This window comes from Callospermophilus lateralis, chromosome 7 (assembly GCF_048772815.1).
Source record: "Callospermophilus lateralis isolate mCalLat2 chromosome 7, mCalLat2.hap1, whole genome shotgun sequence".
NCBI classification, from domain to species: domain Eukaryota; kingdom Metazoa; phylum Chordata; class Mammalia; order Rodentia; family Sciuridae; genus Callospermophilus; species Callospermophilus lateralis.
In genome coordinates, this window is record NC_135311.1 from 12,983,114 (window position 1) to 13,009,221 (window position 26,108).

At 40.8% G+C, this 26,108-nt stretch overlaps 1 protein-coding gene across 1 annotated transcript; it reads left to right on the plus strand.

Moving 5' to 3' along the window:
• Window positions 1-25,839, plus strand: Ly9 (lymphocyte antigen 9). The gene is given in 13 exon segments (XM_076861841.1): window positions 1-121; window positions 2,136-2,193; window positions 2,195-2,258; window positions 2,260-2,461; window positions 12,591-12,857; window positions 13,183-13,200; window positions 13,369-13,692; window positions 15,275-15,544; window positions 17,010-17,111; window positions 18,052-18,105; window positions 21,192-21,520; window positions 22,394-22,465; window positions 25,605-25,839. Coding segments are annotated over 13 exon segments (1,950 nt in total). The 3' UTR covers window positions 25,674-25,839.
• The last annotated feature ends 269 nt before the right edge of the window (window positions 25,840-26,108 follow it).

Here is a 26,108-nt window from a genome sequence, read left to right on the forward strand (position 1 = left end):
ATGGAGGGCCCAGAGAATCATGCGGACGACTGGGCTGTAGGAGTGTTCTTCGATAAACCACAAGAGAGTCAGCCGCAAATATGTTCTGTGCTATGGACCTCTCTCCTCTTCCTGTTTGTGGGTAAGTCCACATTATGGCAACCATCACCTGTTAGTGGAATTCCTTGGAGGCTTGTAACATTTCCTGCCTGAAAGATTCTCATTTGATAAAAATCAAGAAACTCACCTCCTTGTGGTGATTACTCTGCAGATTCCACTTTATTTTGAGTTCTCTGTGTGTGTGTGTGTGTGTGTGTGCATGTGTGTGTGTGTGTGTGCATTCACACACCAGGAAGAGGCGATTTTCCTAGCCCCAGTCTCAAACAACTCTGGGCTCAAACTAGTTCTTCTCACCCTCACATTTCCTGCCAAGAAATGCTAAGTTATGAGAAATGCTAAGTTATGAGTTGGTTTCTGCATCCACCAAAAGATGCAGGGAAGTTCTGCTGATGAAAAACCACCTGGCAATTCCCTAAAGAGGGGTCACAACTGGTAGACCTGCTTTCCACTTCCTGTCTTATTTTCCACATACCCTGTTCTACTGAGACTTCACTGAGAATCGGGAGGTGGTCAGGGACCCTGAGCAAGGTAGCCTCTGTCTGGATAACTTTTTTCCCCCCACATTCTTCCTCTCCATCAAGTCCCAACTTTTGGGCTGGGCACGGTGGTAATGCCTGTAATCCCAGCAACCCAGGAGGCTTTATGATGATATATATAGAGTGCTTGGTGGAAGCTGTGATTGTTGTTGTGATAATTACTGTTTTGTACATTCTTTGAAAGCAATTAAGGGATGGGTAAGTCATATGTAGTTATTACAGTCTTTGAACCCTCCTTTTGTATTTGTCAAATGGTTCTGTCCAAAATAAGTGATGTTGTCACTATGCTGGGAGCTACATGGCACTGTTTTGTGAAACCCACATCTTGCTCCTTCTTCTGACAGCCTATGAGGCTTTAATGTGAGAAGATATGAATTCAAAATGGGTTATATGCACCCAGCCAAGACCCAGCATCTTCTGGGCTTCCAAGATAGGAGTGATTAATTTCTTTAAATTTTAGCTCCTTGTCTGTAAATAAAGATATATTCTGAAGCCGCTGGGTTTTCAGAGTTCGTCTCATCCTCCTTCCTCCCCTCCACAATATATTTGTGCCTCTCCTCTTTCTTTATCTTCTATGTATTTTTCTACCTAGAATTCCTGGAATAGTCTGGATCTTGAACCTACCTGATTTTGTCTACAATTTCCAGAGTTCTAGCAGAGCCTGAGAAACCCAGAGCTCCGGGAACCCAGGGTAGGCCATACAGCAGATGTCTATAAGGTGTCTAGGAGAAAATGAGCTGCCCTAGCCAAATGCCAGGCTCTTGTCAGCCTTGGAAACAAGGTTTTATCAGAAATATGCTTCTTCCCTAAAATAATAAAATCAGGAGCCTGCATCAATGATATTAATTATTCCTAACCCCCAGACTTAGCCAAAGTCAGTCTGAGATCCCCTGGACAATGAAGGGAAAGGTAGGCTGAGACAGAGGTGAGGAAACTCACTTTATTTTCAACACTTGGCTATGAAAATTGTCAAACACTCAGATAAATTGAAAAGATTTTGCAATGAGCACTCACAGGCCTCCCACCTAGATTCTACCCTTATACCACTCACCTATCCTTCTCACCATCCCACTAGGCATCCATCTACTCAAATTGTTTTTAAAAGAACTTTACCCATTCTTTCCAATCACAGCAACTGCTTTCATTTAATTTTTACCATATTCCTTGAGGAAGGTGATGCGGACTGGAGCCCTTCAATCCCGTAGATAAATAAACTCGAGTCTCAGAAAAATTCTGAAATGCACCTAAAGTCACAAGGTTAATTCCCCTGTTGGGACAAAAACAGAAAAGTTCTGTTTTTCTGGTTGCTGTAGCTACTTTTATGGGGGAAAGTGTTCGGTGAATGAATGAATGACTTTGTTAGGCACTGGACCTAAAAAAGGCACCTCCTTTCACTTCTCACATTTGGCATTTTTGCCTGAAACATGTTCGTTGATGAGTGAATGAAGGCTGGCTTGAGGAGTCCAGCTGCTCCTCTAAGTCCTTCTTCTGTCTCTGCAGGACTAGGAGCCTCTGAAAAAGACTCCACCCCAATGGTGGTATCAGGGATCCTCGAGGGTCTGTGGTCTTCCCCTAAACATCTCAGGGGACACGGAGATTGAAAACGTTGTCCGGACTGGCCCTTGATGAAGCTCTTGTCTTAGCACATCCTGGAAAACATCCCGTCTTTTTGGTCAAAAGCTCTGAGAGCCGAATAAACATCAGTGGAAGCTACTCCTTGTACATGAGACACCTAACCCAGAAAGATGAAGGATCCTACAAAGCTCGAATAAACCGAAGGAATTCTGAAGTCACCACTAAGAGGGAATTCATCCTGCACGTCTATGGTGAGTTCTAGAGAGCTTGCGGGGACTTTGACCTTTTGTTTTTAAAAACAGATTTATTTGTCTCTCTAGGATAGATATGACCACTATATTGATCATTTTCACCCAATTCCACAGACACCGATATCAAGAGTAGAAACATAACCATAAAATCCTTACATGTTATAAAATTGCCATGATTTATGTAACCGATCTCTTACTTGGAAACATTTGGATCATTTTCAATCGTTTCCTCTGACAAACTCTGCTTCAATGAATATTCCTGTGGACCTGTCTTTTCCTGTGCATGTGAGTGGGTCATATTCTGAAAGGAAATCTATAGGATTGCTACGGTTTGGACATGAGGTATCCCCCAAATGCCTCTGTTAATGCAGAAATATTCAGAGGTGAAATTATTAAATTATGAGAGCTGTATCTAATCAGTCCACTCTAGTTTGAACAGACTGACTGGTTGGTAACTGTAGGCAGGTGACATGTGGCTAAAGGAAGTGGGTCACTGGGGTCTGCCGGGTGAGGATGCATCCCCTGCTTCACCTCCTACTCCTTCTGCTTGCTGACTCCACTGGCCTTTCCCCCATGATGTATTGCCTCCCCTCAGGCCCAGAGCAGGGGAGACTTCCATCTATGGACTGTGATCTCTGAAACCCAAATAAAACTGGTCATCCAACAAAAAAATTACTGAAAACAGGGATATATTCGTGGAGGCAAGTCGCTGAGTTAAAAAGTGTATGCATTTTTTTTTTTTATGTTGTAGACATTTCCTGAGGCCTCCTTGGCTCTTAGGTGGCTGCCCTTTCACTTTGTTCTCATATAGGAGTTCTTCTATGTTGTCCGTGTCCTAATCTTCTCTTCACATAAGGACACTAGTCATTTTGTATTAAGGCTCACCCCAACAACCCCATTTTAACATAACTGCCTTTTTAAAAGCCCCATGTCCAAATGCAGTCACATTCTGAGATACTGGTATGAGAACTTTAACATGAAGTTGGGGGGGACAGATTCAGTCCTAACAACTCTGGCCTCCGGTCCCCCAAAATTCATGTCCTTCTCATATGCAAAATACACGCACCCCGTCTGAACAGCCCCTTAAGTCTTAACCCATTCCAGCATCAACTCTAAATCCAAAATCTCATCTGAATATCATTGAAATGGGGTACGAATGAGACTTGAGGTACTATTCATCCTGGGGCAAAATTCCTCTGTGGTTGTGAACCTGTGAAACAAGTTAACTACTTCCAAAAAAAACAGTGTTGGGACATCATAGGACTGACTACCGTTTGAAAGAGAAAAAAATGGAAAGTAGAAAGGGGTTACTGGTCCCAAGCAAGTCTGAAATCTAGCAGGGCAATTTCCAGTAAATTTTAAGGCTAAAGAACAATCCTCTTTGGCTTCATGCTCTAGGCCCACTGGGGTGACCGCCCCATCCCCTTGGCCCTGGGCATCAAGAAGGAAACTGCCCAACCCTACCCCAGGCCTGTGTCCTCTAGGCCTCTGGTGACAGTGGCAGCTCTGACAACCTCTGCACTTTGGTGTTATTCTTTTCCTTACTACAGTAGAGTTCTATTGACTTCGTTCAGAAGTCTGACAGCCTTCCTTTGTTTGTCCTGTAACTGTCCCCTCAGTCCAAGCTTGTGACACATGCCAAAACACCCAAGAAAAAACAACTTAAAGGAGGAAAGGGGGTTTTTTTTTTTGGGGGGGGGGGTTGTTTTTTTGTGTTTTGTTTTGGGCTCATGGTTTCAGAGATATCAGTCACTTGGCCCCCGCTGCTGTGAGCTTGTGGTGAGGCAAGGAAGCTGGGGTGGTGCTCTCCTCCTGCTGACCGGGAAGCAGAGAGGGGCTGGGATGAAGAACGCAGGAACAAAATAAACTCTTCAGAGACCTACCCCCAGTGGCCCACCTCTTCCAATCAAGCTTCGCCTTCTAAAGCTTCCACCCTTCCCAACAGCCAATCAGATCCGGGACAAGCCTTCAGCACGTGAGCTTTTAGGGACATTCCAGATCCAAAATATAACACAACATTTCTATATAGTTGATTGGATCCATAAGTCACTCTCATAACCTATTAAGCAAGCATTGTCCAGCCACATGCTGTGTTTCCTCCAAATACAATTTCTTAATTTTTGCAATATGGATAGCTGAAAATTTCCCAAATCTTCAAGTATCTGGTTTCATCTTGTGTAATAATTCCTTCTTCAAGGTATCTCTTTCCTCTGACATTTTGTGTAAACAGCAGGTACTGATACATGCAGTACCTCCGATATTTTTCTTAGATAAGTAAATATATTATTTCTAAAATAATATTTGTTTTATCCTCAGCTAAATACCCATGTTAGTCATTAAAACTTTCTGTTTTCCACAAAACACCCAAACACAATTCAACCAAGTAGCATAGGCCACTTTATGTCCCCTAGTTTCCACAAACATATTCCTCATTTCTGTCTGAGACCTCACCAGAAGCACCTTAAGTATTTATATTTCCACCAACATTCCTTTCAGGATGACTCATAAGTAGCTCTAGGATAATAGAAGATTTTCCTTCAGCTCTCCTGTTTTCTTTCCAAGCCCTCAGCAGAATCCCTTTAACATCTATATTTCCACCAAAAGCCTCTTTAATACAATCCAGGCTTTTCCTAACATGACCCTCAAAATTCTTCGAGTCTTTACCATTAAGCAGATCCCAAGTCACTTTCTATATTTCTATATTTTTTGATATTTGTTACACCAGCACACTCCTTCTTCCGGTATCCAAATCTGTATTTGTTTTGTTTCCAAAACAACCTACTACAAACGGAGTAGTTAACAGAAATGTAGCTGGACACGGTGGCGCATGCCTATAATCCCAGCAGCTCAGGAGGCTGAGGCAGGAGGATGGAGAGTTCAAGGCCAGCCTCAGCAATTTACGCAACTCAGTGAGACCCTGTCTCTAAATACAAAATAGAGTTGGGGATGTAACTCAGGAGTTGAGTGCCCCTGAGTTCAATCCCCAGTACCTGCCCCCCACAAAAAATAATAGAAATGCATTTTCTTAGAATTCTGGAGGCCAGGCAAAATGTCAGCAGGCTTGATTTCTTCTGAGGTCTCTCCTTAGCTTGAAGATGGCCATCTTTGCTCTATGTCCCCAAATGACTGTCGTCTGTCCTCTTGTTCTAATTTCTCCTTCTTGTAAGCATACAGTCATACTCAATTAGGGCCCACCCTAATGGCCCCATTTTAATTGAATAATCTCACTAAGTAGAGACGTAGCTCCAAATACAGTAACATTCTGAGGTACTGAAGTTTAGGACTTCAACATATGTACTTTGAAGGTTCATGATTCACGTCATAACACTTTCTATCAGGTAGTTGACCATTTTAGTGATTTGTGAGATACTCTTCATATATTCAGGAAATAGAATTCTCTATAGCTAATAGAACTAGAATGAACCAATTCATTATCTACTGACATACAATTTCCAAGATATATTATTTTTTTCAGATTGAATCCAGGGCCTCAAGCATGCTAGGCAAGCTCTCTACTACCTAACTACACCCCCTCACCACCAGCCCTCTTATATTTTGTATTCAGTTATTTTTAGACAGGATCTTGCAACTTAGTTACCCAGTCTGGCTTCTAATTTGCAATCCTCCTGCCTCAGCCTAGGTAGCTGGGATTACAAGAAAGTGCCACTGCACCCAGCTTATTATTAATTTTTTAAAAGTTTTCAGAGAATGTTATATTACACTATTTTACACTATTATATATAGGTATGTATAATATAAATATATATATTATAGATATAAATATATATTTGTATACATTATATATAAATATATATTATACAAGACTACTATATATATTTATGTGTATATATTATACAATATGCATTATATATAGTATATATTTATAATGTGAAATTATACAAAATATTACATTATATATATTGTGTGTATATTTGGTTTTTTTTTAAATTTTTATCATTGGTTGTTCAAAACATTACAAAGCTCTTGACATATCATATTTCATACATTTGATTCAAATGGGTTATGAACTCCCATTTTTACCCCATATACAAATTGCAGAATCACATTGGTTACACATCCACGTTTTCACATACTGCCATACTAGTGCCTGTTGTATTCTGTTGTCTTTCCTATCCTCTACTATACCCCCCTCCCCTCCCCTCCCATCTTCTCTCTCTACCCCATCAACTGTAATTCATTTCTCCCCCTTGTTTTTTTCCCTTTTCCCTCACTTCCTCTTACATGAAATTTTGTATAACAATGAGGGTCTCCTTCCATTTCCATGCAATTTCCCTTCTCTCTCCCTTTCCCTCCCACCTCTCGTCCCTGTTTAATGTTAATCTTCTTCTCATGCTCTTCCTCCCTGCTCTGTTCTTAGTTGTTCTCCTTATATCAAAGAAGACATTTGGCATTTGTTTTTTAGGGATTGGCTAGCTTCACTTAGCATAATTTGCTCTAGTGCCATCCATTTCCCTGCAAATGCCATGATTTTGTCATTTTTTAGTGCAGACATTGTGTATAAATGCCACATTTTTTTTATCCATTCATCTATTGAAGGTCATCTAGGTTGGTTCCACAGTCTAGCTATTGTGAATTATGCTGCTATGAATATCGATGTAGCAGTATCCCTATAGTATGCTCTTTTAAGGTCTTTAGGGAATAGTCCGAGAAGGGGAATAGCTGGGTCAAATAGTGGTTCCATTCCCAGCTTTCCAAGGAATCTCCAAACTGCTTTCCAAATTGGCCGCACCAATTTGCAGTCCCACCAGCAATGTACAAGTGTACCCTTTTCCCCACATCCTCGCCAGCACTTGTTATTGTTTGACTTCATAATGGCTGCCAATCTTACTGGAGTGAGATGGTATCTTAGGGTGGTTTTGATTTGCATTACAAAGCTGCTAGAGATGGTGAGCATTTTTTCATGTACTTGTTGATTGATTATATATCCTCCTCTGAGAAGTGTCTGTTCAGGTCCTTGGCCCATTTGTTGATTGGGTTATTTGTTTTCTTATTGTTTAATTTTTTTAGTTCTTTGTATACTCTGGATATTGGGGCTCTATCTGAAGTGTGAGGAGTAAAAATTTGTTCCCAGGATGTAGGCTCCCTATTTACCTCTCTTATTGTTTCTCTTGCTGAGAAAAAACTTTTTAGTTTGAGTAAGTCCCATTTTTTATTCTTGTTTTTCACTCTTGTGCTATGGGTGTCCTATTAAGGAATTTGGAGCCCGACCCCACAATATGTAGATAGGAGCCAACTTTTTCTTCTATCAGGCGCAGAGTCTCTGATTTGATATCAAGCTCCTTGATCCATTTGAGTTAACTTTTGTGCATGGCAAGAGAAAGGGATTCAGTTTTATTTTGTTGCATATGGATTTCCAGTTTTCCCAGCACCATTTGTTGAAGATGCTATCTTTCCTCCATTGCATGCTTTTAGCACCTTTATCGAATATAACATAGTTGTAATTTTGTGGATTGGTCTCTGTGTCCTCTATTCTGTACCCTTGGTCCACCCACCTGTTTTGGTACCAGTACCATGTTGTTTTTGTTACTATTGCTCTGTAGTATAGTTTGAAGTCTGGTATCACTATACCGCCTGATTCACACTTCCTGCTTAGAATTGCTTTTGCTATTCTGGGTCTTTTATTTTTCCATATGAATTTCATGATTGCTTTATCTATTTCTACAAGAAATGCCGTTGGGATTTTGATTGGCATTGCATTGAACCTATAGAGAACTTTTGGTAATATCACCATTTTGATGATGTTAGTTCTGCCTATCCATGAACAGGGTATATTTTTCCATCTTCTAAGGTCTTCTTCTATTTCTCTCTTTAGGGTTCTGTAGTTTTCATTGTATAAGTCTTTCATCTCTTTTGTTAAGTTGATTCCCAAGTATTTTTTTTTCCCTGAGGATATTGTGAATGGGATGGTTGTACTCATTTCCATCTCAGAAGATTTGTCACTGATATACAGGAATGCCTTTGATTTATGCATGTTGATTTTATATCCTGCCACTTTGCTGAATTCATTTATTAGCTCTAGTAGTTTCTTTGTAGACCCTTTTGGGTCTGCTAGGTATAGAATCATGTCCTCCGTAAATAGTGATAATTTAAGATCTTCTTTTCCTATTTTTATGCCTTTAATTTCTTTCATCTGTCTAATTGCTCTGGCCAGTGTTTCGAGAACTATGTTGAACAGAAGTGGTGAGAGAGGGCATCCCTGTCTTGTTCCAGAATTTAGAGGGAATGCCTTCAATTTTTCTCCATTCAGAATGATGCTAGCCTGAGGCTTAGCATAGATAGCTTTTACAATATTGAGGTATGTTCCTGTTATCCCTAGTTTTTCTAGAATTTTGAACATAAAGGGATGCTGTACTTTGTCAAATGCTTTTTCTGCATCTGTTGAGATGATCATATGGTTCTTATCTTTAATTCTATTCATGTGGTGAATAACATTTATTGATTTCCGTATATTGAACCAGCCTTGCATCCCCAGGATGAATCCTACTTGATCATGACGCACGATCTTTTTGATATGTTTCTGTATCCAATTTGCCAGAATTTTATTGAGGATTTTTGCATCTATGTTCATTAGAGATATTGGTCTATAGTTTCCTTTCTTTGAAGTGTCTTTGTCTGGTTTAGGAATCAGGGTGATGTTGGCCTCGTAGAATGAATTTGGAAGTTCTCCCTCTTTTTCTATTTCCTGAAATAGCTTGAAAAGTATTGGTATTAGTTCTTCTTTAAAGGTTTTGTAAAACTCTGCTGTATACCCATCCGGTCCTGGGCTTTTCTTAGTTGGTAGTCTTTTGACGGCTTCTTCTATTTCCTCAATTGATATTGGTCTGTTTAGGTTGTCTATATCCTCCTGACTCAATCTGGGCAGATCATATGACTTAAGAAATTTATCGATGCCTTCACTATCTTCTATTTTATTGGAGTATAAGGATTCAAAATAATTTCTAATTATCTTCTGTATTTCTGAAGCGTCTGTTGTGATATTGCCTTTTTCATCCCGTATGCTAGTAATTTGAGTTCTCTCTCTTCTTCTCTTCGTTAGCATGGCTAAGGGTCTATCGATCTTATTTATTTTTTCAAAGAACCAACTTTTAGTTTTGTCAATTTTTTCAATTGTTTCTTTTGTTTCAATTTTATTGATTTCAGCTTTGATTTTAATTATTTCTTGCCTTCTACTACTTTTGCTGTTGTTTTGCTCTTCTTTTTCTAGGGTTTTGAGATGAAGTGTAAGATCATTTATTTGTTGGATTTTTTTTTCTTTTTTTAAGGAATGAACTCCAAGCAATGAATTTTCCTCTTAGAACTGCTTTCATTGTGACCCATAGATTCCGATATGTTGTGTCTGTGTTTTCATTTATCTCTAAGAATTTTTAATTTCCTCCTTGATGTCTTCTGTAACCCATTGATCATTCAGTAACCTATTGTTCATTCTCCAAGTGATGCATGATTTTTCCTTCCTTCTTTTATCATTGATTTCCAGTCTCATTCCATTATGATCAGATAGGATGCATGGTGTTATCTTTACTCCTTTATAATTTCTAAGAATTGCCCTGTGACATAATATATGATCTATTTTTGAGAAGGATCCATGTGCTGCTGAGAAAAAAGTGTAACTGCTTGATGTTGGGTAGTATATTCTATATATGTCGATTAAGTCTAGGTTATTAATTGTATTATTGAGTTCTATAGTTTCTTTATTCAACTTTTGAAGATCTGTCCAGTGGTGAGAGAGGTGTGTTGAAGTCTCCCATAATTATTGTATGGTGGTCTATTTGACTCTTGAACTTGAGAAGAGTTTGTTTGATGAACGTAGCTGCACCATTGTTTGGGGCATATATATATATATGAATATTATGTCTTGTTGGTGTATGGTTCCCTTTAGCAGTATGTAGTGTCCTTCTTTATCCCTTTTGATTAACTTTGGCTTGAAGTCTATTTTATTTGATATGATTATGGACACTCTTGTTTTTTCCTGAGGTCCATATGAGTGATATGATTTTTCCCAACCTTTCACCTTCAGTCTATGTATGTCTTTTCTTATCAAATGCGTCTCCTGTAGGCAGCATATTGTTGGATCTTTTTTTTTTTTTTTTTTTGATCCATTCTACTAGCCTGTGTCTCTTGATTGGTGAGTTTAAGCCATTAACATTTAGGGTTACTATTGAGATATTGTTTGTATTTCCAGCCATATTTGTTTATTTATGTTACTTAACATGATTTGTTTTTCCTCTTTGATAATTTTTTCCCTTTACTGTACTACCTCCCGCTGTTGGTTTTCATTGTTATTTTCCATTTCCTCTTCCTGTAATGTTTTGCTAAGGATGTTTTGAAGAGCTGGTTTTCTAGCTGCAAATTCTTTTAACTTTTGTTTATCATGGAAGGTTTTAATTTCATCTTCCATCCTGAAGCTTAATTTCGCTGGATACACAATTCTTGGTTGGAACCCATTTTCTTTCAGTGTTTGAAATATGTTGTTCCAGGATCTTCTAGCTTTCAGAGTCTCTGTTGAAAGATCAGCTAAATGTAATCTGCTTCCTTTCTCTTATAGCTTTTAAAATTCTCTCCTTATTCTGTATGTTGGGCATCTTCATTATAATGTATCTAGGTGTGGATCTCTTATGATTTTGCACATTCGGCGTCCTGTAGGCTTCTAGGATTTGGAATTCTGTTTCATTCTTCAAGTCTGGGAAGTTTTCTCATATTATTTCATTGAACAGATTGTTCATTCCCTTGGTTTGGTCCTCTATACCTTCCTGTATTCCAATGACTCTTAAGTTTGGTCTCTTTATGTTATCCCATATTTCTTGGATGTTCTGCTCATGGTTTCTTAATAGTCTCGCTGAGCTGTCTATGTTCTTTTCAAGTTGAAATACTTTGTCTTCGTTGTCTGATGTTCTATCTTCTAAGTGTTCTACTCTGCTGATAGTACTCTCATTTGAGTTTTTAATTTGGTTTATTGCTTCCTGCATTTCTAGGATTTCTCTTTGTTTTTTATAACCTCTATCTCCCTGTATAGTTGATCTTTTGCTTCTTGGATTTGTTTATGTAATTCATTGTCAAAGTGACCTTTCATTGTCTGATTTTGCTGTCTAATGTCTTCCTTGAGACTCCAGATCATCTGAAGCATGTATATCCTGAATACTTTATCTGACATTCCATCTGCTGCAGATATTACCTCTTCTAAATTTGAGTTGACCTGCATTGCTTGTGGTTCTTTCTTTCCTTGTCTTTTCATACTGCTCATGTTTCTTTCTGCTTTGTGAAAGTGTTGTGTTATTGATTTTCCCCCTATATATTTATATTGCTCTTGTATAGTTGCAAAGTCTCCCTTTTGTGGAGAAAGACAATGTTGTGTGTATATTTATATTCTCTGTAGAGATCAACAAGAAACTAACAGTAACTGCTTCCAGGGACAGAAATTCTTGAGAAGAAATAGGTGAATGAAGGCAAAACACGAACTTACTTTTCTTTCATTATTTACCATTTTATATCTTTTCAATTTTGTGCATGTATTACCTGTTCAAAGAAAAAGAAATAGAATATACACACATGCACATGTACACGCACACACACACATATACACATATATCTATACACATGGGTTGAACAGAGGAGAAGGAATAAATGGGATGGAGACTATCAGAAAGAAGGTCTGGAATCACAGCAGGCCCTAAATTAAGACCAAAAGGCACGGACAACTCAGATTGTAGAGATTAAGCTCCCCTCTCCCTAGGGTTTGGGGCTGGGTCATTCATCCATTTATTCAACAAACATTCATGAGCGTTTTCCAAGGGTCATGCTGGGTGTTGGATGTTCAGATGCAGGCATGGTCCCTGTCCTTAAGGAACCTGCATACAGTTAGGGGAGAGAGAAAAAACAATCTATATACATAGGCTACAATTCATGAATAGGCTACTATTCATCTTGAGCCGTGATGATAACACCTGTAGAGGATATTATGGAGGCACAGAAGAGAAACACCCAACCTAAGCTGCAGAAAACACTTCCCTGGAACAAGTAATGTCAGCCTCCCTGCTGCCCCCAGCTTCTTCTGTCAGTCCTTTCCTGCTGAGGAAGGGATCTGAGTGTCCTCTCAATGTGATTGTCCTTGCAGAGCACGTGCAGGAGCCTCAAGTCACCCTGAAGTCCGTAACCGTGTCTGAGAATGCTTCCTGTAACATCACCCTGATGTGCTTTGTGAATGGTACAGAAAATGGTGTCCAATACAGCTGGACCTCAAGTACTTCTGAATCCTATAGTGGCTCTATCCTCACTGTCTCCCCAAAGCCCTGTGGTCCAGGCCTGTCATATACCTGCACAGCCCGGAATCCAGTCAGCCAGAGCAGCTCCCGCCCTCTGCATGCCTGGGAGTTCTGTGCAGGTAACAGCTCCACTTAAGCCTTTCAGGGAGTTCCAGAAACAGTCTAGCCACTGTGGGATCTAAACCTCAGGGTTCTGGGAGAACTCAGATGCGACAGAGAAGGAAGAAGACAGGCCCAAAACTCTGTTGTCCACTCTCAAGAGCCTCAAATAGGCTACCAGGACTTGGGGACACTCAGGACACTGTGAAACTCTTAAGAGTAGAGCAAGGGAGAAGACAGTGTACATGGAGGGGCCCAGATGGGTCTTGGTTTGAGTGGAGGAGTCCCCTGTGGTCTCCTCAGAAGGGCCAAGAGGACTAGACAAGTCAAGTATGCAATGGGCAGAGCCAGGCCAGACACGTGGTTATGGGGAAGCAGCCGGGATGCCACATCACAGGAGGAGCCCGAAGAGAGAGGTAGAGGAGGAGGACCCCCAGTCCCCTTCAGGATGGTTGGGGGTCAAGGAAGGTGGGGAAAGTGGCTAAAGCTGCAATATCTCTTCTCTGACTGCAATTCTAGGAACCTCCAAAGGAAACACAATGGGGGAGACGGTGGTAGGGACCCTGGGAGAGCCAGTCACCCTGCCCCTGGCCCTCCCAGCCAGTCAAGACACAGAGAACATTGTCTGGATGTTTAACACATCTCTTATCAGCAAAGAGTGGAAAGGATCAGCAATGGCAGATCCACTCGTTCCACCCAAGGGTTCTGATGAGAGCAGGGTGTGGGTCTCCAGCCAAGACTACTCCCTGAAGATCGGCCAACTCAGGATGGAGGATGCTGGCCCCTACCATGCCTATGTGTGCTCAAAGGCCTCCAGAGTCACCAGCATGAAACACGTCCTCCTGCTCGTCTACCGTGAGTCTCTGGGTAGAGCGCCCATCATGTGAAACTTCTCTCCCTGAGAAGTTTCTCCTCTGATGCCTCCCCCACCCCTGCTCTTAGGCCTCTCTTTGTACCAAAATGCCTCCAACTAGTAGGACAGCTATTCAGTTCACACCAGTGAATTCACAAGAGGAGACATTACAACCAGCAGCAGAACAAAACCTACCTATCAAGGTGCCCCTTGCTCTTCACATTAGCCCTCAACCACCCGGCTTTCATTCACTGCCTTGTCCTCTTGCATTGGTTCTCAGATAGCACCAGGAACCTGCACTTTTGTGAACCATTATCATTTTGAATAAGGGTAGAACTGACTGGGACAGAATTAGAGGAGTCTGTGGAGAAACCCTTGATGTCAAAGACACTGTGTGCTCCAGAAGATGGGCCACCAGCCCCACTGAGTGGGAAAGGCAGATGCACATTCTTCCCCCTTGGCCCTGGACCTCATAGGAGCTCAGTGTGACATTTTGCATGGGTTAACTCTTCTGTACCATTCAGATATGGTCGACATAGCCCCCCACTGAGTTTACTGGTGTCTAGGTACCCGTGAAAAGAATCATCATCTATCCATTGTCCTGTTAAAATATGCAACAAGTTGGTCAAGTCCATGTTCATTGCATATACTCGAATGATAAAAGAACCAGCAAGATTAAATAACAGACTAAGAACTGTGTCAACCTATTTTTTTTAAAAATAACTTTATTTTAAAATATATTTAATTTAATCTTTAGTTAATAAAATTTCTTTTTAAAATAACATTTTCACTTTTTTTAAAGAGAGAGAGAGACTATTTTAATATTTATTTTTTAGTTTTTCTCGGCAAACACAACACCTTTGTTTTGTATGTGGTGCTGAGGTTCAAACCCGGGTTGCACGCATGCCAGGCGAGCGGGCTACCACTTGAGCCACATTCCCAGCCCCTTCACTTTTTTTCTTTTGGGCATGTTTTACCACAGGGCTACATCCCCAGTCTGACAGGGTCTCCCTAAGTTGTTGAGGGTCTTACTAAATTGCTGAGGCTGGTCTCAAACTTGTGATTCTCCTGCCTCAGCCTCCCAAGTCACTAAGATTGCAGGCATATGTCACCACACCCAGCTTTAAATAACATTTAAAAGAAATATTTTAAATGTGCTAATGTTTACTGAGCACTTGTTCCGAACCAGGTGCTGTGCTCACCTCTTTATATTCCTTCTCTCATGTAAGCAGACAAATTACATGATAGAACCTCAAATGAACCTTTAACAGACCTTCAAAGTGAGTGGAAGCATTGACTTATTTGTGTTGATTGGTTTGCTCACTTTCTGCAGGTATAGTGTATGGAATAAGATGGTTTCTTTCTTTTCCCCCATTTTATTAATTGCCTTATTTCACACCTGACCATCAAGGGCCACAGAAGGGAAATGATGTGCCTATGATTAGGTGGATAGGAATGCTCTGAAATACTTGTGACTCCTGGGGATACTGTCTCCATAGGGTCAACACACAACTTCATGAATAGGTTTTGAATGAACAAAGCTGTAGGCCTCCCTCCTCATGGCTCTGCTTTCTCCCCCGACAGGGAGGCTGAAGAAGCCTAACATCACCTGGAGCCTCATGCACACTGAAGAAGACATCTGCAGGCTCAGCCTGACCTGCTCAGTGGAGGATGGTGGTAACAATGTGACCTACACATGGAGCCCCATGCAGAAGGGAGCTATTCTGTCCCAAGGGAGCTCACACCTCAATGTCTCCTGGAGAAGTGGTGAAAAATACCCCAACCTCACATGCACCGCCAGAAACCCCGTCAGCAACAGCTCCTGCCAGTTTCTGTCTGGGAACATCTGTTCAGGTTGCTCTTCCTGTTTACTCAGGTCACAGGGCCTGGGGCCTCAGTTCCAACAAGAGAGTTTGTGTTCCAAGTGGTTCTTTATGAAAATCAGTGAAGGAATGAGGGTGAGAGTCTTCGAGAGCAGCACATTTTGATAGAAATATAAGGGATCCATGTGTGTAATTTTAATATTCTAATAACCACTTTGAAAAAGCAAAAAAATAATTTTTAATAATGTTTTTTACTTAACCCCAAACCCAAATATTCAAATATAATCATTTCATGTTTATTCAAGACAGGAATTATTTACAAGACAGTTTACTGTGTATTTTTACTTTGTCTTTTTTTTAAGCCAGTATGCATATATACTGGTGCTGAGTTTTCAGCAGAAGTATTGGATCTGTTTTCAGATTTCAAAAGATTTACAGTTGAAGAAATAACCTTTCATATGCCAATTTTCCCAAATATACTGATTGGTTTTTCAAGAAGGAATTGAGGGCTGGGATTGTAGCTCAGTGGTAGAACACTTGCCTCACATGTGTGAGGCACTGGGTTCGATCCTCAGCACCACATAAAAAAAAAGAAGTAAAGATATTGGGTCCATCTACAACTAAAAAAAAAAATTTTAAAAAAGAAGGAATTGAGCAGCGATTTTAATATTTAAATTTAAATTAATTAAAATTAAATAAACAAAAGTTTCTCATTCACACTAGCCACATTTCAAAGGTTTATATTTGGCTTATGTCTACCCTATTGGACAGCAAAAAGTTCAAGATTGATGGGAAACTGACTGGTGTAGGAAGAATAAAGGAACACAGGCAGTGTGAGTGGAACTAGAAAGGAAACCCTGGTAAGTCTTATCAAATGCCAGGCACTATCCTAGATCTCTGAGATTTTGCGAAATCTTTTCAAGAATCAAAGACAACAGGTATTCTTATTATTCCCCAGTATATAGACAGGAAACTGAGACTCAGAAAGGATAAGGTACTTGAGCAAGGTCACACAGTAAAGGCAGGTTGGATCTCTGAGCTCTCTATCCTCTCCTGTTCCCTGGAGGAAAGCAGAAAAAAGGTAAGATCTACACAGGATCCCACGAGACGGGGTCAGGCTATATCTGGCAGACAAACCTAGAGTTCCACTCTGTAGGAACCTGGACTCTTTCGGCCTTGAACTTGGAGGAAACTCTTAGACAGACAGCCTGCCTTCAAATCCCAGGCCAGATACTTCAAACTGTGACACTGGGCAAGCCATAAATCTTTCTACCAAGGTAGCATGTCTGCCTTATGTACTGCTGTCATCTCTGACCTAGATCAATGCTTATTTTTAAAAAATGGTTATAAAACAAATGAATGAAAAGAATCATTTTAGGCAATGTCATGGGAGTTAAAGAGTTGGGTAAGATGGCCACTTACCTGTTCTGTCTATGTTTTGCTCTGATCTCTTTTGTCATTATTTTTTACTAATATCACTCATTTCCTCTTCAAAGGGACTAAGAAAAAAAGACATTTTTGGATTTGGCTCTCCCCAGTTATCATCCTTCTGATCTTGGGCATCTCCAGCTGGTACATTTGGAAGAAAAAAGGATCGTGTAGGTTTCTGAGATTAATGGCATCCGCCAACATGAGTCTATTTCCCTGAGACCTTTGGAGGCCCCTCTGTCCTCATATAATCCTTTTTCATCCCTTCCATCCCAAGACCTCGCTTCTCCAAGTGATATGGGGATGAGTTTTAGTAGAGACGCTCAGTTAAGGATAATTGAAACCCAACTAACATTAGCTTAGACTTTAAAAGGGATGTGGGGAGGGGCAGGGAACATGATTTATTGTTCCAGGACTCACATAATCAATCTGTGGAGAAGAGGAGGATGAAGTTGGCCTTAATGTACAAATGTTACCAGAGGCTCAAAAATCACCTGAGCTCTCCATTTCTCATCTCTGTTTTTCTTTTTTGATCTCCTACTACAGACAGCTGAAGGGCAAAGGTGGAGGTGAGGGGCAGAGATTTACCACAACACAACAACTGGTGTTTCCAGACTGGCACATACTAACAACAGACACCACAGAAAAGTTCCAATTAGAAAAATGTCAGAAATATTTCTGATTGGCCTGGCTAAGGTCATGTGATTGGCTCTGTGGGCCAATCACCATAGTCGAGGGGATGTACTATTAGAGTTGCCAGTTCCCTCTAGAATCTTAGTATTAAAGTGGAAATGAAGGAGTTTCCAGAAAAGAACAGGGAGGCCTCTGAAAGAATCACTTTGAGCAGGCTACCACAGAGGAGTTAGATCTCTCCTTTTTCAGAAGGATGGCAGGAAACTCCACAGCTTTCCTCTCAGCTGAAGATGAGCCTAAACTCTGGACAACTCTTGCCATGGTTTTGTGCTCATTTCAGGGTTCACCCTCTTCCTTAAAGTTTCTTCCATGTCTGTGTCCCCAGAAGTCTCTCCCCTCTCCATTGACTCTCGCAGAATCAAAGATATCTCTCTCCACACAGCCATCTTGATAACCTTCTTTAACTTGGTTTCCCAGATTCTGTGCCAGCCTCCAGTTCCAACCAAGCTGAGGCCCCATCTGACCCACCAGGTAATATCAATGACATAGGTTGTGGGGCCCTGGATTGAGATAGAAGCTCCAAAGCCTGGCTGCTGAGAGTGTGGCCTGCCACCTGGCAACATGAGCATCACCCAGGAGTTTGTTAGCTTGTCCGAGTCTTGAGCACTAACCCCAGAATACAGAAAACAAATCTTCATCTTAGCAGGATCCATAGGTGATTCATATGCCTGCTGAAGTTTAAGAAGGGACAAACTAAAGGTGGGTGATTTGGAATCAAAAACCTCAACCAAGATGGACCCCTTTGAAATGGTCACTGGAACTAGGAGGGTCACTCTGGGATCTCTCGGGTTCTTTGAGCATTGACTGGCATCACTTGAACGTGGGCTACCTTGAGGATGGAGTTATTTTCTCCACTCTTGGGGTAGAGAAACAAAGGACAGATGGAATAACAATGTTCTAATTTTCCACTTTGAACTCCAGAGCTCTAGAGTACTAAGGAACCCCCCAAATCTTCCCACTCGATCACCCCCTGCTTTTGTCTTCGTGGTGGGTATCCCCAAGGAGATGCAATCAGAAGAGGGACAGGAGGCTGGGGGCTCAAGTCACCAGACAATGGCAGACTTTCCTGATAGGAAAGTGTAACCAAATCAATGGGGTCAAGAAATGCCAATGAGGTTAGACCATAGACCTTCCCACTGGCTCCCTCCTCACATCTGGCAGGACAGAACCCTCATCCCTCCACCCAGTCTGGGCCCCCCTCATTGAATTCTGCAACAAGAGTAGAAGTAAAGATGGGTTGAGAACAGCACCATCATTCCTGACCTCCTCCCTCCCCCAGCACCTCTCTTCAACCCCCAAGAACCCTTGCTTCTCCAATCTCTCCCCTCTCTCCAAGGTCTAATTCTGTACAGTTACTGCCACTGCCTTAGTTTATACTGTCCCCATTTTTTTATTTGGTTGAAAAGGTTTTTTTTTAAATTTAAAAGTCATATATTCACATGGTATACTGGTAAAAGTAAACACCTTTCCAAATCTCAACCCCCAGTTTCCAGTGATCTCCCACAGAGATCACTGCTAAGCATGATGTATATCAAAATCCTTTAAGATGCTCTTAATGTATTTACAGGATATATATATATATATATATATATATATATATATATAGAGAGAGAGAGAGAGAGAGAGAGAGAGAGAGGGAGGGAGAGAGAGAGAGAGAGAATGAATTGAACCCAGGGTACTTAACCACTGAGCCACATCCCTAGTCCTTTATTTTTAATTAATTTTTTATTTGTTTTAATTAGTTATACATGACAGTAGAATGCATTTATGCACTTTAATATATTATACATAGATGGGATATAATTTCTCATTTTTCTGAGTGTACATGTTGTAGTCATATTGATCATGTAATCACATATATACATACAGTAACAATGTCTGTTTCATTCTACTATCTTTCCTATCCCCACACCCACTCCCTCCCCACCCATCACTTTCCTCTATCTAATCTAAGGTAATGTTATTCTTCCCTAGTGCCCCCCACCTTATTGTGAATTAGCATCCAAATATTAGAGAAAACATTCGGCCTTTGGTTTTATGGGATTTGCTTATTTTACTTAGCATGATATTCTCCAACTCCATCCATTTACCGGTAAATGCTATAATTTCGCTCTCTAGTCCTTTTTAAATTTTTCATTTCAAGACAGGGTCTTGCTGAATTGCTCAGGGCCTCACTAAATTGCTGAAGATGGCTTTGAGCTTGCAATCCTCCTGCCTCAGCCTCGTAAGCCGCTGGGATTACAGGAGTGTGCCACTGCACCCAGCCCCTCCTCTCTATACTTTTTACTCACCACTTCGCAAAGCTCAACTCTGACCTACTCTAAAACCACCCATGACTCCTCATGGCCTTTGTCAGTTGTTTAAAAGGCAACATAACCTAGTGGTCAGGTTTATGGGTTCTGAGGTCAGAGAATCCAGTATTTATACTCTACCTCTCTTCCTTAGCAGCGATGTGATTTTGGGAAGTTCAGTTTCTTTACCTTGCGAAATGGAGGCATTTACCTCCCAGAGTTGCTTTGTGAATCAAGTGGAGTGATGCCCACGTTGGTCACTCTATAGATAGTATTATTGCTAAGTATTGGGACAAGCTATTCTTTATCTATTTTTTTCCTATACAAAACCCCTAGGGGGCAGTATTGAGTAGTGGTTAAGAACATCAGAGACCAGGCTACTTGCATTCACTTACTTGGGCCCACACTTAACCCTTATGTGCTCCATTTTTCTCATCTGCAAATAACAAATAAGTGTAGCTCTTGTCTGCCTCATGGAGTTTTAGATAAGCTTACTCATGAAAAACATTTAGAACAGTGCCTGATACAAAATCGACATTTAGTAAATGTGAGCCATGTTTATCCCATACTCAGGTCAAATGGGCTATTCAATGTGTCCAGAGGCAAGGCTGATATTCACTGGGTGTGACATGCTAATTGTTCACAGCAGGTGCCCATTCTAATTGTACTCTGCCCAGGCCATTGAAGTCATTAAGTATTTTGAACATCATCCCTTTCCAAAAGTGAGGGTTCTCTAAGATTTATACCTACTATAATCATATTATTACCTCCATCAATAATTCCCTCTCACTCAGCAAAATCCTGCCCCTGCTTCAAGGCAAACTCTATTCTACCGCTTCAAGAGAGTGCCTCATGGTTCTCCTAACCACAAATCATCACCTCTCCCTTCTGCACTTTGCTCCTTTCCATGTGACACATGTCAGAGCTGGCCTTACACTAATTGACTCATGTGTGGATCTGACCACCACAACTAGATAGTGGACTTCTCCAAAACCAGCTGTAGTTTATCTTAGTGTCTCCCCACTGCTTGATGTGGTTTATCCAACTAAGAAAGTTCTGATAAAAATTGCTGAATACATCATATGTCATACTGGATAATGGGTATCAGATAAATCAATAAATGAGTGCTTGAAAGGAATGAGAAGGGAAGAAAAACCTAAATGAAGATAGAAAAAAGTCTTCAGTTCATTCAGCCTCATTGGGGCAAAGCAGGTTGAGTCCTTGCAGCAAAAGAACAGTAGGGGTTGGTGCGCTTATGTGCTCCAGAATCCACGGCTGGCCACACCATATACACCGTGATCTCCCAAGGATATGAGAAGCTGGACCCTCTCCCGAAAACTGCCAGGCCTTGGTCTAGGTCCACCTCAGACACCAGCTCCAATAGCAGCATCACAACTGAAGAGGATGAGGAGAGGACCCAGATGCACAATTCTGTCAATGGAAAAGATGAGGCGAATGACTTGGTCACTCAGAAAGACATTGGACAAGACTTGGCCACTGAGGGGCAAGCAGAGCTTGTCATTCTAGATGACAGAGCAGTTGGATCTGTGGTCGGAAAGAATTTGGAGTATATACAAGTGGTCCTTAATCTGCAGGTGAGCCCTTCTGATCAATGCACCCTTCTCTAATGGGGTGAGAGCCAGCATGTCATTGGGGGGGGGTTCTTCTTCTTGCCAAGGAAGGGTGTAAGCCATCTGAAAACTTAAAGTCTCAAATATTTAGTGAAAAACAGAACACAAATGATCAGAAATATATTTACAAAAATCAAAGCCCCTGGTAGATCTAGTCCACATGGGCTCTGGAACGAGACAAAGGAAAGATGGCTCTGGTGGTTTATTTAACGGGGTACATCAACGGCAGGGATAAGGTTCCAAGGGCAGAGTCCTGCTTTATGATAACTTGTAGTCAGCAAGTTGATTGGAATCTTGGCAGGTCACACCCATCTCAGGTGCTGTGTGGGATATTTGGCAGAGCTTGAGGGGAGCATCCACCTGCATCAGGTGGTCTATCCTTGTGGGGGTGCCACGGGAAGTTCCAAATGCCAGACTTATCCCCTCACTAGGCTGTGACATGCAACACAGTCCACATACAGCCCACGGATGGCTGGTGACACTTCTCCACCCACTTCTAGGACCATCTAATCAATATCCAGGATCATGAGTTCCTCCAAACTGGGGGACCAAGGCTGGGTATGGGACAAGGGATATACCAACAGGAACTCATGGCTCTATCTATGTTTACCAAACCTTGGGGTCCCTTGGAATGCGGAAATTGACTCCTCAGTTTCCATTCTTGGACGTTAATAAGGGAGGAGTTGGAGAACCAGGAGCCCTATCCACTGAACCGCAGCAACTCCCACCTTTTATCTGAGCCAAGAACCTGGTGGGATGTCCTCTCTCCTCAGTGGTTGAGAGTGAAACTCTCTCTCCTTTGGAAATTAAAACTAGTCTGACATTGTTCTGTTGTAGGAAAAGAACCCAATTCCTCAGAAGAAAGAGAACTCAGCCACAATCTATTGCTCTGTACAGAAACCTCAAAAGGTGAGAACAATTTTCTGTCTTCCAAAGCCCATAAAGCCAGTGGTGGTAGCATATGTCTATAAGCAACTCAGGAGACTGAGGAAGGAGGATTGTAAATTCAAAGCCAGCCTCACCAACTTAGTGAGACCATGACTCAAAATAAAAATAAAAAGGGCTGGGGATGAGGCTGAATGGCAAAGTGTCCTGAGTTCAATCCCAATCCTCAGTACAAAAAAAAAAAAAAAGAAAGAAAGAAAGAAACTATTTCTCAGACCTTTTGAACTAAAAGTTGTAGATTTCCATGACTGAGGAGCTTAGATTATACCCAATTAGATATCACTCTGATATATTCCAGGGGCAACAAAGGTGCTTAAACAAATATTCCTGATTTGCATCTATGTGAATAAAGGTTGAACATTTCCAATCAATTTAATAATATCTTGATATGTTGATTATTCTTCACCTTGACCATAATGAGAGACTATAAACACAAACACTGTTTTATACATGTGTCTACACACATGTAAATGTAAATACTGTCCTATACGATGTGATTTTATTATATTATAATATTTTATTATATTATATTATTATATATAATATAATATATTACATTAATATATTATATTATATCTGCCTAATCCTAATCCACCAAAACAGTGACTTTCCAAAACAACTAGAAATTAGCCAACAATTCTATGTCAAGAATATGTACTACAAACACATAGGTTTTATTAGAGTGTTAAAAAGATCCCTCAAGGTAGAATTTACCTTTAAATAATAATGATGATAATTACTTTTATATTAATCTGTACAGTTTACAAAACATGAACAAACATTGTCACCTCTGATCTTTGTAACACCTCTAGAAATATGTTGTCATCTACATTTGAGAGCTAAAGGAACTGAGATTCAGAGAAGCTCATTTGGCCTACAGTCACACAGATAGTCGTTGGAAGTTCCAGTACTGAGAACCACAAGGAGTTTAAAGAAAATCTTGAATAATCCTTAACAGTTAACTTTGATCCATATCTGGCTAGCCACTCCATTTTCACCTTCCTGAGAACGTGGAGTCCATTCATGCTTTTGCTTCCAAATTTCCCCCACCTCCAAATTCCCTCCTTGTAACACATTCAAAAAAAGAGTTTTAAAAACAAAATTCTAAAAGTTTTTTTTAATTATGCTACTTATCTGAAATTGATGAATCAATCAGTAGGTATTTATTGAGTCTCTTTGTCTGCCCGAAACTGGCCAAGTGCTATGGGGACTCAGACATGTTTAAAGCACCATCCTTGGCCTTGACAGGACTGTAGCTCAGTGGCAGAGCACTTGCCTGGCACATGTGAGAAACTGGATTGGATCCTTAGCAGCACCACATAAAAATAAAATAAAGGTATTGTATCCATCTACAACTAAAAATATGTGGAGGAAAGGGCACACTCTTACATTACTGGTGGGACTGCAAATTGGTACAACCAATCTGGAAAGCAGTATGGAAATTCCTTGGAAAACTTGGAATGGAACTACCGTTTGACCCAGCTATTCCACTCCTCAGTTTATACCCAAAGGACTTAAAAGCATACCTCAGGGACACAGCCACATCAATGTTTATAGCAGCACAATTTACAATAGCTAAATTATGGATCCAACCTAAAGAAAATGTGGTATATATACATAATGGAATATTACTCAACATTAAAAGAGAATAAAATCGTAGCATTTGCAGGCAAATGGATGGAGTTGGAGAATATAATGCTAAGTAAGCCAATCCAAAAAAACAAATGCTGAATGTCTTCTCTGATATAAGGATGCTCATTCATAATGGGGATGGGGAAAGCATGGGAGGAATAGACAAACTTTAGATAGGGCAAAGGGAAGGAAGGGGAAGGGGGGCTATGAGGGAAGGAAAGTTAGTAGAATGAGACAGACATCATTATCCCCAAGTACATGTATGAAAACATACAAGAAAAAGAAGACAGGTAGAGTTGATTCCATCAGCTGAAAAGGGAGAAGTGTGGAGCTCCAAATAGAAGTGGGGGAAGTGATGGATATTACTGCAGAAAGTTTTCATGAAAAAGAAATTTAAACCGGACTTTTAAAGATGGATCCAATGTGCTCAGTAAACACTTGCTCAAATGTACATTTCAGTTCACCCATCGCCTGCCTCATCCTGACTTCCAAGATTGGGATCGAATGCTTAGCCAGCAAAGGACTTCACCTTATCTGTTCTATTCTCTGCATTCCCAGAGCTGCTTTCCACTCTGGTCTGGTCCTTTGTGTTTAGGTCAAAACGGGTTAAACTTAAGGTCATGGACTTTAAGGTCATTAGTTCTTGCTGAGTTTCCCAGTGACCATGAGTTGCCACATGGTCATTTCTCTATGGCACTCACACCATTCCAGAGACTTGGATCCCCTAAACCCACCGTCACTTGCAGTGTAAGAGGAAATCGATGTATTTTTTTTCAGCCAAGATTTTGAAAGATTTTAGCCCTGTCTTCCGAATTTTCAGGACCAGGAATTCTAGTTCTGGGTCTTCTAAGGCCACTATTGCCTACTTGATCAAGAAAATTCTTAAACTTGTTTTACTTTTCTGACACATTCTTCTGCACAATATCTCAAGGAAAGTCTGCGCTATTCCCAAGCTGCTGCTGGTACCTAACTTCCCCCTCCTCAGATTTCATCTGTTCTTCAGAGCCTTCCCTGGGCTCTCTCAGACAAGGGATTCGGAACCCTTGGAACCTGGAGATCGAATGACCTTGACCATTACTTTGGAACTTAGCCTCTACTATCTGAATTATCTCCATATAAATGTTTCCCTTGTTTCTCCAGCTAGTGCATAGATTGAGATCACTCAACAGTAGCTTCTTGAAGGCAAGGCATTTTATTGTCATTTTTTTAATCCCCGGTATTTTCTCTATTAAAATGTCTAGTATTGCCCTTGTAGAGAGTCCAGCCCACAGCATTTACCATTCAAGGAATCTCTACAAGTGCTTGCTTGGATGGCTCAATACCTAGGCCATTCCACATGACCCTACTCCTACAGCATAGACCAACCATAGTCTGGCCTTCCCTTCCTCTGTCTCATCAGCACAGGGCCAAGAGAACCAAAATCTTGAAAGGATTTATTAATCAAATTCTTGTGTGTTCTTTTGGCTCCCAGGTGGTGCCACCCCCACAACAGGATGGTCTTGAGTCTCCTGAAATCCCAACCTATGAAAATTTAACCTGAAAAGAAAAACAATTGCCACCTCTTTTCTGGGTCCCCGTCATTTTAGAAAAGCAGCTGGACCTCAAAAAAGTGGAATATTCCTGCAGATAGAAGCACATCAGACTTTCTGCAGTGACTCAGACATGCTCTGTTTGACCCCTCCTCCTGCTTCTCACCCCTGTGGCCTCCTAAACCCATTACTATTTCAGACACAGGCTCCTTCTTGGATCTACATAAAATGATGCTCACATAGTATTTAAAATAAAGAGTGCAAAATAACTAAATGTCCATTTTGTGAGAGTCTCGTTAAATATATGATGAACAGTGATGAACCCTACCACTTGGAAAGAAAGCAAAGATTAACATACTAGTATGGAATGAGCTCTAAAATACACTGTAGACTGCAAAGAACAAAGTCCAGGACAGTGCATACTGTATAGTACTAGTTGGATTAGA